General features: G+C 41.9%; 1 protein-coding gene across 1 annotated transcript in view; it reads right to left on the reverse strand.

Moving 5' to 3' along the window:
• The window catches only part of myo10l3 (myosin X, like 3), a 53,134-nt gene extending 37,281 nt beyond the window's left edge, over nt 1-15,853 (reverse strand). Inside the window, exons 1-2 of the mRNA XM_054615584.1 lie at nt 15,790-15,853; nt 2,475-2,573 (exon numbers count right to left, since the gene is read on the reverse strand). Of these exons, the coding sequence (XP_054471559.1) occupies nt 2,475-2,573; nt 15,790-15,810 (120 nt within the window). The 5' untranslated portion in view covers nt 15,811-15,853. The remainder of the gene's footprint in view (nt 1-2,474; nt 2,574-15,789) is intronic.
• Between the last annotated feature and the right edge of the window lie 364 nt (nt 15,854-16,217).

The following is a 16,217-nucleotide window of genomic DNA, read 5'->3' on the forward strand; positions in this document are numbered from 1 at the left end:
AACCACCTCTGACACTGCACACAGGAGTAAAGACACCAGAACGAAGACAAAGACTGACAGACAACACACACACACACATAATACCCTTATCATACTAGAGGAGCTGGGTTAAATAGAAGGGATAGTTTGGGTGTTTTGAACTGGGGTTGTATGAGGTCCAGAGTCAGTGTATCACCTACAGTAGACGGAAGTGTGCACTCCCTCTGTTTGGTGAAGCAGACAGGAGTTAAAGCAAGGACACAGCAATGTACTGTTGTGGGCCCTCGCAGCTGAAATGCATATAGTCACCTTAAAGAAAGGTCAACCTCAACAAATCAATATCACTTTAATTGCACAGTATATTTTATTTTCCGACAAGGAACTGAACTGAAAGTGGAACTTATTCATACAGTTTTTGTCAATGGAGTCTGTTTGCTTTGAAGAGAGAATGATTCAGTTCCTCGTCATAAAAGGCTGTCTGAGGTCAAGGTAAAACTGTGAAAATATTTAAAAAGAGATAGATTTTTTTTAAGGAGTCTTACTTTAAGGTGGCTAACATATGTTTGGCTGCTTACCCCATCCACAGCAGCTCATTGCTTTGCTCCCCAGCTGGTACTCCTACCTTTGTCTTCAAACTAGGGGCGTGTAGACTGTCATCTACATTAGGTAATACACTGACTATAGATAATTACCTCATACAACCCCACTTTAAAACATCCAAACTATCCCTTTAAATAGAGATTACGACTTAATCAAGAAATGCAAATAAACCTCAGCACATATGTCATTTAGAAACATGGGATCATATAAGGTCAGCCAGTGATCCTGAAGGTGGAGTCTGTTTTTCAGTCTCACATTCCCGTCATTCTGGCTGCAGAGTCTCAGACCATATGCCTGGCCGGATGAAACAACACATCCTGAGCCTGCGTGTGAGGATCATATGAGATAGTCCAGATTCAGTTCAGCCACACCCACCACATAAAAAGTGACGTCACATCCACCACATGTTATTTAATCCTACTGAGGGGGGTGAAAGCCACACCCACTGGTATTCTCCAGTCTTATTAAGGCTGATTCATTTTTCAACCTTTAACCTCGTGCTGTGAATCCTTTCTAGCTTTGATAGATGGTGTTTCCATTGGTCGGAGTTATCCCCGTCCCTTAGAGCAGTGGTTCTCAACCTTTTTTCAGTGATGTACCCCCTGTGAAATACTTTTTTAGCCAAGTACCCCCTAACCAGCGCAAAGCATTTTTGGTTGAAAAAAAGATGTAATACTAAGCGCCATCAGTGTCTGATTTATTAAACTGTCAACACTGACGATTGCATTGTTGCATTAAATTCAGTTTATGAACTTACACTTATATTTTATTGAATATTTATTAAATAACAATTTTTAAAGGATTTTTGAATGGATGCTAATTTTAAATATATTTTTTAAAAATCTCACGTACCCCCTGGAGTGCCTTCACGTACCCCCATTTGAGAACCACTGCCTTAGAGAACACATGGTTGACTTCTCACACTACAAGAATCCCCGGTGCTGATTATAGAAACATCAAACACATAGGCTCAGGATGAGTTCATACGTTCCCTCTCACACATCGTTGATAACTCTCTACCTTTAACTCAAGCCTCAGCTCCAACAATGCAGACCAACACAAAGGCTAACTAAGAGAACCAACACACCAATGATGGCTGTGTGACAGAGTCTGGATGTGGAAATGATGTTGTTTGTTGAGATCCTGCAGAATGATTCAGTCCTTGGGCCCTACCCTGTTCCTTCCCAAAGCCTTGACCTGACCAAAGAACTGCCGCTAACTTTGGACTGTCAGGAACTAAAGGACGATTATATGCTCTGCTTTTAGGGTTTGTTCAGTACAAAGAGTCATTCCATAAGAGAAGAGTGGTGGTGGAAGATCATTTTTGATCCAGACTCGACATTTGACTGAGAAACTCTTTATTTAGCCGTCTCTCTTCCCCCCTCTCTCCCTCTCTCTTTCTCTCCCCTTTCTCTGACAGGATATCCTTCAAACACAAAGACCACCCTCCACACACACAAGCAGATACAATCAGGCCAATGAGTTGACACAAGGAGCCCATTCCTGTCATTCTTATTTTATTACAAAAGGTGTTGATTCCAACGCTGAGCCTTTCAAATGAAACACGTGTGCAAACAATTAACCTTCTCACATACACGCTGGGCCACTCCTCTCCTAAGTTGTACTACAACCTTGTAAATTATAAATGAAAGATGAGTGGAGGCATAACATGTACATTATATCAGTTAAAGCCTGCAAATGTATTATTATGACTTGAATGAACAAGTGTTTGCTTTTTTCCTGACTTTAAGGGGTTTATAAAATCATGTGAGAGGAGACCTTAAACCAATGAAAAATGCTTTATGGTGCAGACACACTGAGCATCAGATTTTTGGATAGTTTAAAGTGACTTATGAAGCATTTACACTTCAGCAACGGAAAATAGGTCTTCTTACCTTCCCATAGTCTGTGTTGAGAACCAAGGACGAATCATCACAAGAGCTGACGGTGGAGGGGAGGAGCTGCTCTTTGTGTCTCAGCCAGACACGGGCCCCCTGCAACACAAAAGCCAGAAAAACACCATTAGCATCTGGACACATCCAGGAGTAAATATTGGAGTCATCGGTTTGAGGAAGAAGGAACTAAATATTTGCATTATAATCACATTTTAAGAAATAAGAAAAGTCAAAGTTTAACCAAATATATACACCGAAGAAATATTATTTGCGATTTAAGTGTAATGTGAACATATCAGGTGAGTAACAGCTACTCACACAGAAGAGACAGGAGAGGAATTCTAAGCAGAGATAACATGTTGTATTCTACTTTCTCTGTCTTTCAACCGTTTTCCTCATTTCCCAGCATTGCTCACCACTCTGCCACACGGCACCTCCCTCACCACACTAAACTGGCACAGTTAACCTCTTATTAAACCGTCATTGCCTTTTAGTAGAGAAAAGATGTGTGCCAGGCCTGCATGCAGAGGGTGTGTCACAGACTAAAACTACCGCTCAGAGTCACTCAGTAAAACTGTCAAAAAGGCTTTCAAACTAACTGTACCCCATAAAATAGAAGCATATGTACCCAAATGAGCATTTGCCACTTCAGCAAAGCAATCATAACAAATGTGTCTGTGATCTGAGCGGCCTGTCCTCCTGTGTTTGTGTATCCATGTGAAGTCACCGGCCTTCCCAGACATGTTTGTTGGCAGCTCAGTAACCAGGAGCAATAACAGGAATCTGAGGCTGATTGCTCAGACGGACTGTCACTTCCTTACAGTGTTGGAAGATACATTTATAGAACCAGCTGCATTTTAATGACTGTAGTGGAGGAGAGTGAACGCCTGTGCGGTCTAAATTGTAAATCTTTTAAGATGACTAAATCCACACTTGTAACAGTAAAAAAACAATAAACGTGGCCTTTGGTTAAACAACATAAATTACTGTAAACCATCTGATGATAAATCTATTACCTGCAAAGGAACATTTGACATGTTTGGTAATGTGCTTATTTGCTTGCTTGGTGAGAGTTCAATGAGAAGATCGATGCCACCCACAAGTTTGTCCATTAATTATAAAGCTGGAGCCATCATAGCTGAGCTTACCAATTAAAAAGTCATATATGGTTCGATTAAACAGTCAAAAACGGCCAATTTGTGGCTATGAAAGTGATCCTCTAACTTGTCTTTCTGCAAGAAAGTAAACTTTAAAAAAATAAGAAGCTTTTTTTTATATCCTCAGAATATGGTCTCAACTATAATTTCTGTCACACAAATTGAATATTCTCGTTTTCAGTGTAAGATTTATAGGATGTGCACTTTGAAGAAATCCAGCCTGTAAGTCACCCTCTTTAATAAGATGCCTCTGTTTGACAAACTAAACAACGTTAATCATCCCCACCATTGAAGTGGTCGGGGAAAACGCGCAGCAAAAAGGAATCGTGTGTCCAACAGAGCATAAAACTGAAGAGATCGATATGCATGGATTCCACTAGGAAACCTAATACAAGGTCACCGCATCCAGACATCAATCCTCATTAACTATTAACAGGCTGCCACGTGTGCACACTCGCTCTCATACGTGGAGCACAAATGTGTTTGCCACCAGGGTCAGAGCAAAGATCGAGATGCTTTTGTTAAATAGTGAAATGTAATCTTCTTGTAACGGTTCTGAATCACAGAGACAAAGAGGAAATTGGTTCAGTAAAGAATTTACAGAGTCCATTAATTGAACTTGCTCCACCGCTCAGAGTGTTGATCGATCTTGATTCTTTGCTGTATTTTGTGATTCAGGTTTCCTTTTTGGACAAAGGGTCACTCAGTCCAACCAGCAAGTCTGCAAACCTACTTCCATCATCAAGTGTTTTTTTTCTTCTTTCAGTCGGCTAATGGAGCGCAGCTAAATGTAGCTCTCTCAAACCACGAGGGAGAGCGGTGAGTGGGATAAAGGGGGTCGTGTAAATTAGGAGGACGCTGAGAGGGGAGGGGGAGTGAGGGGAAAGAGGAAGGGTGTAGGCACCTGATAATGTCCCTCCTCCCATTGTCTGGAAAAAGAGGCAGACAAACAGAAACATCAGGGCACAAATATAACAGAGGTATTCTCCAACACGTGGCCACACATGAACTCAGTCTCTATTTAATATGAGACGATTGGTGACTTCCATACCAGCGGCCGACTGTGTCTGCCTGGTACCAGCCTGGCATGCACAGCCTATTCAGGGAAAAGCTGCTTCACGTGAGTTCGCTGAGGTCCAGTGAGGAGATTTACTCTATAGATTTTAAGAAGATCACTTCTGTTATGTAACTGCAAATCACAGGGACTTGAACTCAGCAAAATATAGCTGGCACCATTTGTATTGTAGAGGCTGCAACAATGGAGCTGACAAAGTAAAGAAACATGCAGGGAGTGGGATATAACAAATTATATGAGATGTTACACTGAGACAAGCCATGACATGGAAAGAAGTGAGATGGCTCATAATGCTGTGGGTTTTTTACACCACATTGTGGTATTGCTTCACTTTCAGTGACGCAAATATTAAAATACAATTTTCCAGGATTCAATGGTTTAGTAGCTGAGTCAGAATCTCAAAGGTTTTCCATTCAAAAAAGAGAAGGCTACAGTTTCATGGATAAAGACAGATAAAACTCTCCACACATTATGCTCATTGCACAAAGTTCAGCAATAAGGATACCCAATAATTTACATAATAGCTGGTAAATCAAACCAACACTATAGGGTAAACCAAAAGTCAGCAACAAGCTGGCCCATGAAGATGCCAATTCTGGCTTGGCTCGCTGCATCAGTGTCTGTGCAGAGTGACTTGCTCTCTGGAGAACTGCCCACCAGGCACTATAATCTAAATTGTGCCGGAAAAGCAACAATAGTAGTTGCCTAACAAACAAAAAGCTGGACCAGCTTCTTGTTGCACATGTATCAGATTTTACCAATCATTTGTAGCTCACATTTCCTTTTTTATTATTTCAGTTTTTATTCATTTTTAACATTTGCTACAAACAAAAAATACAGTCTTCTGACTTAGTGATTCAAAGATATTCTAAATAAAAAAAAATTAAAATGGAGAAAAGCAACCAAACTATTGCCAAAGAAAAAATCTGCGATAATCTCGAAAGGCAGTCAATCAAGAAAGCCCCCAGATTCCAACTGTTCTCTGACATACAACATGCTGTGCCTTCATAGCTCAATAATATAAGATTTCAACTCTAAAATGTATACGGCTGCCACAAGCTTAGCAGAATCAGGATGCATTCATTACTTTGTCCTAGTAAAAGTCATCAGAAACGTCATGCTAAGTCAGAAGTCAGCATAACAACATCAGGGGAATTGTTGTTCACAATAAAACAGTCTATCCTCTCAACATTTGGATATTTAGGTCTTCCTCCAATATTCGCAGGGATTTGTCTGGATTAATGTCAGCCAGTAAAATTTAAATTGACAGAAGAAGTGGTGTGGTTCTCCAGTGACCCACCAGACGTGTTTGTCCATTTGTTTGTGTCTTTGTTTGTGAGCGTGTGTGTGTGTGTCAAAACAGTCCAAAGCTAAAGGCTATAAAGTTGAGATGAATTGTCTCAGCAACAGATGGTCTCACCAAAACTCCGCCCCCTTGTCCTCTCCATCCTCAGGAGCTCCGTCACTAAATCAGGACAAAGGCAACCACCTCTGACTGAGAGCTCAGAGGTTAACCAGGCGGAAATATCCCAAACAAAAGCCAGCTGGGACGCAAAAGAGACACGGGTATCAGCTTGTGTTGAGTCCCCTAAACTTGAATCAGCACAACTAACCATCCTGACTAAACCGCTGAATCGATGTGTGTTGTTGTTTCATAATATTCATTGAAAAGTACAGCGTTAATCTCATTATGAAACACAGCCTTCATTGGAATTAATTATCGATGTAACCCCCACTCCCATGCCTCTGGTAACCAGTTGTTTTACCAACTGCTGCCATGTCATTTCCAGCTCAAGCTAATTTAGAATCCTTCTTGCTGCATGTCACTGAGCACGTGTAGCACTGCTAAGGCAGAACCCGTCTGACAATGGTAATCCAACCGACCAAAACAGGCCGCACGCCGACCTCCCATCATGCTCTCTGACACAGAAACCACGGGGCCTGAATGATGAGATCCCAGAGTTGGAGGCTTGAGTTTCTGCAGCTTGTATCATGACATCCAGCTCAGAGATTTGCTAATGAATGAGCCATAAATATTTAAGGGCATACACAGTAAAAAGGTGCCGCAGCTCTTTCGATGCTGTCCGGCGTAGCATGAGCACAGGCCGTATCGGGTGATCGGATCAGCCAGAACAAAAGAAAGCTAATTAACTCATCGTGACTTGGACACGGTTCAACAGTTAGTTATGAAAGGACAATTTCTTGGATCAAAGCGTGGTTTCAAGGGGCGGTGAGTGAACGCCTGCCCAGCAGACAGCAGTTCCGCAGGTTCAGCTGACTGCTGGCCAGGACTGATGCCAGGCTGAGAGATGAGGTCATCCAGCTGGATTCCTGACCGGCATCTCATTTGTTGTGTCAGGATAAAAGTAACACCGGAACGTATCCACCAGAAACAAATTAGTCTAAAAGAAACTCTAGCTGTAGCTGCTTTCACTTGTGTCTCTCAAAAGTGCTTTCGGGTGTTCATTCAAGATTTAGAAGCAGATGTTGTGTCTTATATATATACACACATAAGACCATCGTCTCGCACGCCATTTATACTTCAAAGACCAAGACGTAACAGCATTACCATAACAATAGAGAGGCATGAGGCCGAGACCCTTTGTGACATGACTTGGGCAGATGTGCAGTCAAGAGCAATGGCTGGACGAATAGCCTGCGTTGAAAAGGTCAAACACCATATTGACACTTGCATGTTTCCAGTGTGTGTTTGAAATACCTCTTTTGTAGGAAAAATTATTCAAACATTTTTCAGAATCTAGGCTTTTAAATTTGGATTTAATCAGTATTTGCGAGGAATAATAAAGCCACGTGAATGCATGTAGCCAGAAGAATAAACAACAGCAACAATGCAGGAGTTTATTACTTTGTCCATCAAAAAGGGAGAAAAGCCAAATTCAGGGATTGTAACTAAATCTCCTGAATGCTGCCTGAGTGGAATTAAGAGGAAACTGCCAAGTAGCTGGTGAGATTAAAGAAATGGGCTGACGGCAGCTGGGAGAGGAATCTGGGCAAAGATCCCTCTGGGTCTTTGGCCACAAACTTTCATGTGGGGCAAAGGCAGGATGTCCCACATGTTATGTACATATTTAATATATACTTTTATATTTTTCTACTGTTCTTCTGAGCAGTTCGTCTGGGCCAACCAAGGGTTAATTGTCGTTCTCAAGACATTTTTTTCCCTTGAGAACGGTTTTCCAAGGATTTAGTCATGCAGCCCTCTGGCAACATAATAGCTTTTATAACCATCAGGCAACTGTCTCAACATGTTGTATGTAATTACTGACAAGTATAAAGACTAAATCAAGAATAACTAACAGTGATTTTATACACGTGTGCTTCTGCGGGTCCCTCAAACATTTTCTTGTTTCTTTGTTTCCTTGTTGCCACTGTGTCGTCTGCCTGCTGATGCCCACAACCAGCATGAGGTGAGGGCGGGGAAAGGGCAGGGTGAGTGTGAGCGAGGGGTGAAATCATATGATTAAAAGGCAACCTTCAGCATCTGTGCTGGAAGACAAATGAATTAATGATGGAGGGAGCAGCTGATCAGAAATTAGCTAATGGAGGAGGAGGAGTCCCTTAGGAAACGGGGCTTCCCCCAGACTGCAGTGGAGGGGGAGTGAGATGAAAAAAACTAAAAAAGGGTGCAGTTCATCAATTGTTCTCAACTCCGAGGAGCTGCTTGAACCCCCTGCTGAGGAAGCTATAAACAGATTTAAAGCAGGATGGCCCGCAGGCAGCAGCCTCGCCAGTTAACCCGTGCTTCATTTGCATATTCATAGACTGTTTTTGTTAAAAGGAGAAGGTCTGGGGACGATGAAGTTATGAATGCAACTGTGTCACTGGGTTAATGGAAATCAAACACATGCAAAACATTTTTTCATTTTTTCATTTAATTTTCATTAACAAACTAAATGGAATCATAACAGCAAGTAAAGCAAATATGTGCAGGTTTATGTGTGTTTATCTGTGTGTCTGCATGTGTTTTGTAGCCTGTGTGTCTGTTGTGTCTGTCGTTCTCTGTCAGTGTGTCTCCTCCCCTCTGTCATCATCTCATGTAGCTAATCTGCCATGTTGCTAATGAGTTTATTGAAGAGCATTTGCATAACAAATCATGTCTTCAGGAGCACATAAAGAAGAGGAGCACTTGACACACACTCCTGTCACACTTATCCTCTGTGCACATATTTCTGATCCACTACTGATCTAGCGTGATCAAAGTATTAGTGTGATCCTGTGCTCGGGGTTATGATACATTTTCCAACAACAGAATAGGTTCCTGGCGGGGTCGAAGAGGCAACAAATGATGTGATTACTGCAGGTTGGATTGGATTGTCAGCTAAGCTTCCATGACTTTGAATATCTACACAACCACCTGGCCTTACTCATCTCTGGACTGTTGTGGGGTCACACAGCGGGGATCCCAGAGATATTTCAGGAATGCTGCTGCCAGGACTGCGTGTGTTTGACTGTCTGAGTCATCTAGGGTTCAGGCCTGTGGGGGAGTGGTTGTTAAGGTTGATTGGAGCCATCGCTAGAAGACCAGGCTCCTGTTACATCGCCTTTGACCTTCACTCATACCTCACACTGTCCCGGATTGTTCGTTATGGCTCATTGAGACCGTCCTGTCTTACACAGTGTATACATTTTGGACATGAGTTGTCCTGCTAGCACAATAATTATTGATTAATCAAATGAAAAAAACTGGATTTCTTGAGTGTCTCAGCTCCTCAAATATGTGATGTGCTTTCTTTTCTCCTTTTAATGTCATTTTCAATTGAATAACTGGAATAACTGGATGTATTTTGGGCTTTTGGCATAATTAAACACACAAACAGAAAAAAAAAGAAAAATTATTCAGATATTTTTAATCATCAATTAATCTATGTAGTTAAGGAAAATGCTCAACAGATTCAAGATATCAATTGTTACGATTTTCCTAATTTCTTGTCTTATATTATAAATTTGATTAGAATTTTTGTGTGTGTCATTTTATAAACCAAATTATTGATCCATTAATAAAACAAGTTAGCAGATTAATAGAAAATAAAAATGAAGAAAATAAAATGGTAAGGAGGGAGGGAGCATTTGTGGTTAGGACAATGTATTGATTGGTCACAGTGGAGATATGTATGAGGTTGTGCAGCATTTGAAAGATCATGTGCCTCCTCTAGGAATGTGGGGAGTATTTATAAAAAGGATGAGGATGTGAAGGGAGGTCGGGGCCCAAGTGGGAGAAATAAACATATGTAGAGTCTTGAAAACACTGAAGTTTGCTCCACATGTCAGTCTCGGTATCTCAGTGTACGAGCCTACAAACAACCTCAGGCCAAACCACACACACCCATATCTAATAAAACAAACTGGGAATGGATGGGAAAGCTAACCTGTCATGTCTGTGGATTGTGCCATGCTGTGTTGTTTGCCTCTTTAAGCAACAAGGTGCCAGTTAGACTCTTCAGGACGTGGCAGTAAAGGCTCATGCAGCGTGGGATGTATAGTTAGGACCGGCGGGGTGTTCCTCCTGCAATTAGTCCTGAAATTGCAACTGTAGCAGTAACCTCATCACGAGGGAGTCAACAATTTTACAGTTTTGAAAAATATTTTCTACTTTAGGCTATATTCCCCTGCGGTTGTTGCAATGTGTTTAAAGAGTAAAATGTAATATACAGGCAAGTGTGTGGAGACATATTCCCTCCCGTGATAGACTGTTGCTGTGCGCAGTAATCATAGGGGGCTAAAAAGGGAAAGTCACCATCTGGCCTGGGAGCAGTAATCACAGGTTGGCTGTTATTAAGCTTCCAGACGAGACCTCTGAACTCAGAGGATTTAAGCTATACACTTATTACCAGCTCACTGTGTCTGTCAGGTAGGGCAGCCAAGGTGGAGGCCAACAGACATTTAATTTGTGAGGATAAACAGTGAGAAAACAGCAACTTTAATTTTCTTTGCGGAAAGAAATCCTGCAGCACAAAATACACTGCACGCTAATGTGTTAAAAAAAGAAAATAGTTGTGTATGTAGAGTGGTGGGAATGATCTGATTAATGAAAATCTTTTTTGAGACATAAAGAAGAAAACGGACAGTGGCTAACATAACTCCTTTTTGTTTGTATGTGTAAATATGAGGCTCGAGCCAGCAGCCGATTAGCTTAGCTTAGCAAGAAGTTAATAAAACGAGACATAACGTGTTGATAAGGTTGATTTTGTTACCTAAGGCCAGAGCCAAAATAGCTGTTTACCCTTGTTTGAAGTCTTTGTGCTAAGCTAAGCTAACTGACCCTAGGCCTCAGCGGTTTGTGCTGCACAGACAGGAGAGTGTTTAATTAGTTCCAAAGTGTTTACAGCTAAATTTAAATTTAAATAAACAGCTTCCTCCTCTGAAATAGCTGTTTTTCTTAACTCCCGTGAAGAAATATGCCACTTGTACTCCTCCATGTCACTGTTGAAAAAGATACAGGAACAAGGAGAGTACATTAAACCATGAGCTGTTGCTGAAACAAGTCCAGACCTAACTCTGCCTGACTGTAGAAAGACGTCTTCATTTCATTTGTAATTAACAGATATATCATAGTTGAGGATGTTCTCTTTCATCATGACCATCATGGCAGAATAGCAATTCGCCCAAGTGCTCCAAGTGAACTATGATGATTTATATTTCAGAGGTAGACACACCCAGGACTGCCCTGATATGAATACACCCACACACACACACATGGGCCAGGAAGGATGGGTGTTGGAGAGTGGAGAGTAGATTGAACGTTAACTTACTAATATGTTTCATGAGCTGCTTCTTGTGAGCATAAAGGGGGTCAGTGAAGGTCAGCTGAACAGTTCAACATATTCAGAAATGGCATAACTCGCCTTCTGGCCAAGAGTTCAATAAGAAGATTGTTACGACTCTTATGTTGAATGTTTTAGCAATCTTCTCATTAAATTCTCAGCAGGTAATCGAATAAGAGTATTTCCCAAAATGTCCAAATAGCTTCAAGGTTACTGGTTCTGGATGGACAAGCAGACAAGACTACCAGAGACTCCATGAAAAAGTTGTCACATCGTCACATCATACAGCAACTGTTTGTCCATCACCATGAGCTCATAGACAGGAAGACAAGCTCCCGCGTTGCATTATTTGTTATTTGTGATCAAACTGTAGAAAGGTGCTCATTTCCTTTTATCCCAACAAATAGACAGCTTTGTCTGAAAAGCCTTGTACTGTAGCAGGTTAAAGCTAAAGTCAACAGCATGGTGTCAGCAGGAGGTTATCACAGCACTGAGCTCCCTGTGTGACTGTCAGCTTGCTGATAGACAGGGGTCAGGTTACCGATAGAGACACAAGAAATGCAAACACAAGGCAGCGAGGTGAAAAGGCTAGATTTAGACTATCATCAAACAGTTGATTCTAGTTTCAAAGCAGACCTTAAATGTAGAAAACTATTTGTGATGTTAAAATGGAAAATCTTCATCCAACAAATTCTAAAACGTCATGATGAACGTTTGTTTCCAAACCCACAATCGCCTCCCCTAAAGTCACGCATCTGTGTCATTGTGAGAACGGATTATCCATGTTATTTTGTGTGTGGTCAGACATTTCCTGTTGTTAATTAGTCCCAGCGTTCTTGTGACAGATTAAACCACCTCCAGACTGTACCAAAGCTGCAGGAGTTCTGCTGACACACATAAACCAATGCCTTAATAATACCTCCCTCTGCTTGTTCATAAGCAACCAGCGCTGGTCATTCAACACAACTTCAAAACAGCCTTCAGCATTGTTTGAAAAAGTCCCCTCGTTTGATACGACAATGCACACAATAACCCCTTCAAGTTTAATTACATGTTTAGATGCAGGAGCCATTAGCCATTTTTGTACCTTTCCTTCCTTTCATACATCCTAACTGTACTTCCTGACTTCCTTCCTTACTTACTCCATCAGCCGTCTGCGTGGCTGGAAGTGGAGAGCGATGATCTCAGATTCTCAGCTCTCTAAAGTGGCAGCTGGAGGAAGTGACAACTGGGCAGAAAAGACCCCGGGTAGAGAAAATAGTCCAGCCTCCGGAGCAGGTTGGCCTTTCTCACGTTACCCGTTTCAATGCAGAACCCTTACTGAGAATGCTGACCCACGGCTCCGGCTTCAAAGAACTAGACATAAACAGCACATAAGGGCGTCGAGCGATGTTTCAGGACGGGGAGAACGCGTCTGGCTGTGTGTGTATGGGGGCGGTGATGATGGTGTGAAACCTAAAGCCTTGTCACCACAGCTCTACAATGCAAGGATGACAGGCTGGCCATGACCGGGAATTTTAGGGGTCAGGGCCGGGAATCTGGGATTCCCTGTCAGAGAATCTTTAAGAGGAAGGTATTTGGTGTGTAGTGCAGGGACGGAGTTAACGGGTGTGGATGGGTCCTCATGTGGCTTTACAGTGTGTAACAGCTGATGCTATAAAGGAACCGATTTGCAAGTTTAGAAATTCACATAGCTGGGATTTTACTTCATCAACAGGAAGCTTTCACAGTGACATAAATATTCTATTTTTAAACACACATAAAAAAGCCACAGATGTGGGAATATTATCGTAAGGATTCCTGACATAAGTAAGTATATAACGACCAAACCCAGCAGCCTGCCAGTAGTTAGAAAGCACGGACAAGATCCCTACCACACTCCAGGTATTTGTGTGTGTCTTTTGGGTCGTATCCATTCAGAGGACGGATTGGGTGTGGAGTCGAGGCAGCGTCGCTGAGGGTTTTACGGTGTTGACAGCTCCTGAGAGGAAAGACCTCTCTGGACAGGATGGGCTTTCAGGATAAACCCTGTAAGCACACACCCTTGTACCTGCCACTCCTCTTTCTCTGCCACTACCTCTTTACCAATCATCACCTTCACCATCGCCAACAGTGACATGCAAGGGAAAGCTGACTCAAGCTTAGGACTAGATAAATTCACTTTTGATAAAGGCTGGTCAGGGTATATTTCAATTAACTTGAGAATCTCTTAAAAGATCAAGATGCAGATTTAAACATGCTGTTATATGCAAGGGCAATAATATTTATGTGTCGACATCATGTTAGCTGTCAAAATCAGACTGATTCACTGGATGCACAGTAATGAATCATGCCTTATCCTGCTGCACTTGATTCGACTGAGTCCGATTTAATCCACGTCTTACTTTACTTCCAGAATTCCTCCTTAATTAAATCCACACTGGTTGCACTGAGGAGTTCAGGAAGCTGATTTCTTTCCATGACACATAAATCATTTATCAGCTTTTTCTACAGTTGTTGCCCATTAAAGATATTAGGTAGAGTTTGACTTGATGTCAGTTGAATTGCCCAGACTAAAAAAATGTTGGTTATTTGGCCAGATTACATGTTAAGACTTTGTCCTTTCCAAATAAATTACAGACACAAGACACAGGGAAGCACTTTTTGGTTATATCACAAGATGAAAAGCAATATACTGCATAACCACAGTAGGAACAAAACAGAACAACTGAACCCTGGATTAAATTCAAATACATGTTTGGTGATATCAGTCATTACAGAAAGAAGGACACACACCAAATAACAACAATGCTCTACGATGACCTGATCTCAAATGATAACCTTCCTCTACGCAGCATATCATTCTATTAAAATCAGAATATGACCCAAAATCCAGTTCACCTCAATCTGACCGCTGCACAATTGGTTTATGCAACAGAATATTGAAAACTATAGTTTGCATGGGCTTTTTTTAAGGTTGATGTTTTTACTCTAGACTGAAGTCACAGAAAGATGCTATTTTGTAGAGAAATATCACTGAAAATGATAAGAATTTAGTCATTTCCCCATCCTTGTTCTGTGGAAACAAACCGCATTAGACTACTAGTTTCTAGGACTCACAGTTGGACACCATGATAGTGACATTTTTAGAAGGTTGGTAAAACTCCCTTGCTTTAATTAAGAACTGAATTGGCAACATCAAAGGGACAAAGTATAAAAATGAATATATAATGAATTGGACTTTTACAGGTTTTACATCGCTCTGATCAAATCTCTTTACCTCTGTCATGTCAAGAGATAATTGACCTCAGTTAGTCTTATGTATTCCCTATATGTCAGTTTTAAAGCAAGTTCTCATTCTGTGTACAGTTTTAAATATGGAGCAGCATAGTGGGGAAACAGCATGAACCAAGAGTCACCTCTGAAACACTTTACCTACACTGAGTCACAACACAGCTCATCACTGAGGGCCAAGCGCTGGTGATGGTAGAGAGACAGGAGGTGAGAGGAGGAGACTCACATCTGTCTATCTCTTCCTGGGAGTGTGTGTGCGTGTGTGTGTGTGTGTGTGTGTGTGTGTGTGTGTGTGTGTGTGTGTGTGTGTGTGTGTGTGTGTGTGTGTGTGTGTGTGCGTGCGTCCTCCTCTGACTCAGAGGAGGGTGACAAAGCAGACCTACAGTCAGTCTCTACACAGCCTCTATATGTGTGAGCGTGTCGGTGTCTGGGATGATTTTCAGATGACACATCCAACCTACACATGCACACACTCAGCTTTTACAGCCAAGCCGGTAGGTAACTGGATTCTCTGTCATAAACTAAAACTACAAAAGAGGAAACTGGCAGAAGATGCTTTCACACAATCCAGACTGTCTTTGGTCAGTAATGAGATCATCTGGGCATAATTGAAGGAGAGGTTTTTTATTGTGGCTAACGCACAGCAACTGCAGCAATAGTGTCCTTAAATGCATCTTGTTGGGGTATTACTGTTCCCAGTACAGCTGCATCCTGTAGACCAGTCCGGTGCCAGTCCGGAATATTTACACTTCAATGAGGGAGAAAGCATCACAAATAGCAAAAATCACAGCAGAGTGAATGTCAAAAAGTGGTGCCTTTTGATGATAAGTTAACTAACACTTTACAGACAGGCTTACACGGGACCAGCCAGACTCAGAGGCACGCACACAGCACAAGCAGTAAACAAAACAAAGAGCGTCGGGGTCCCAGAATCATTTGGAAGTCACGTTTATAGTAAAAAAAAATAAAAAATAAAAAAGCAAATACTTAAACAGTGTTGCTGTATGGAGGAAGTCATTGAAACTTACCTCTGAGAAGAATGTTTCCATTTTTCCAGCAGTGCCCGATCCCTCTCGTCCCTTTGTAGTCTGAGTTCAGGGTACCACGGGTGAGGAGGAGAGGAAGCTGTATTCCCAAGTGATTTCCATCCGCGTTGTCAGGAAGAAAAAAAGAAAGAAAAGTTTCTTCTTTCCGTCCCCTCGGTCAATAGACTGGAGTCATTTGGAGATCCTATATATTCTAACACTTCACAGTTAGTCTTCAGCGTTTGGCCAGTGTCCCGTGAAGCCCGAGCCGTGCCGTGCCGTGCTGCTGTGTTTCTGCTGTCTGGCTGTTTCAATGAACCCGGCACATTATGCAGAGAGGCGGAGCCTGCAGGGCCGGAGCCCTCCCCCTCGGCATACGCCCTTTTTGTGTCCATTCCTACAAAGGGTCTGATGGTTTTAAAAGATGTGCA

This window comes from Anoplopoma fimbria, chromosome 16 (genome assembly GCF_027596085.1).
Source record: "Anoplopoma fimbria isolate UVic2021 breed Golden Eagle Sablefish chromosome 16, Afim_UVic_2022, whole genome shotgun sequence".
Lineage (NCBI taxonomy): Eukaryota > Metazoa > Chordata > Actinopteri > Perciformes > Anoplopomatidae > Anoplopoma > Anoplopoma fimbria.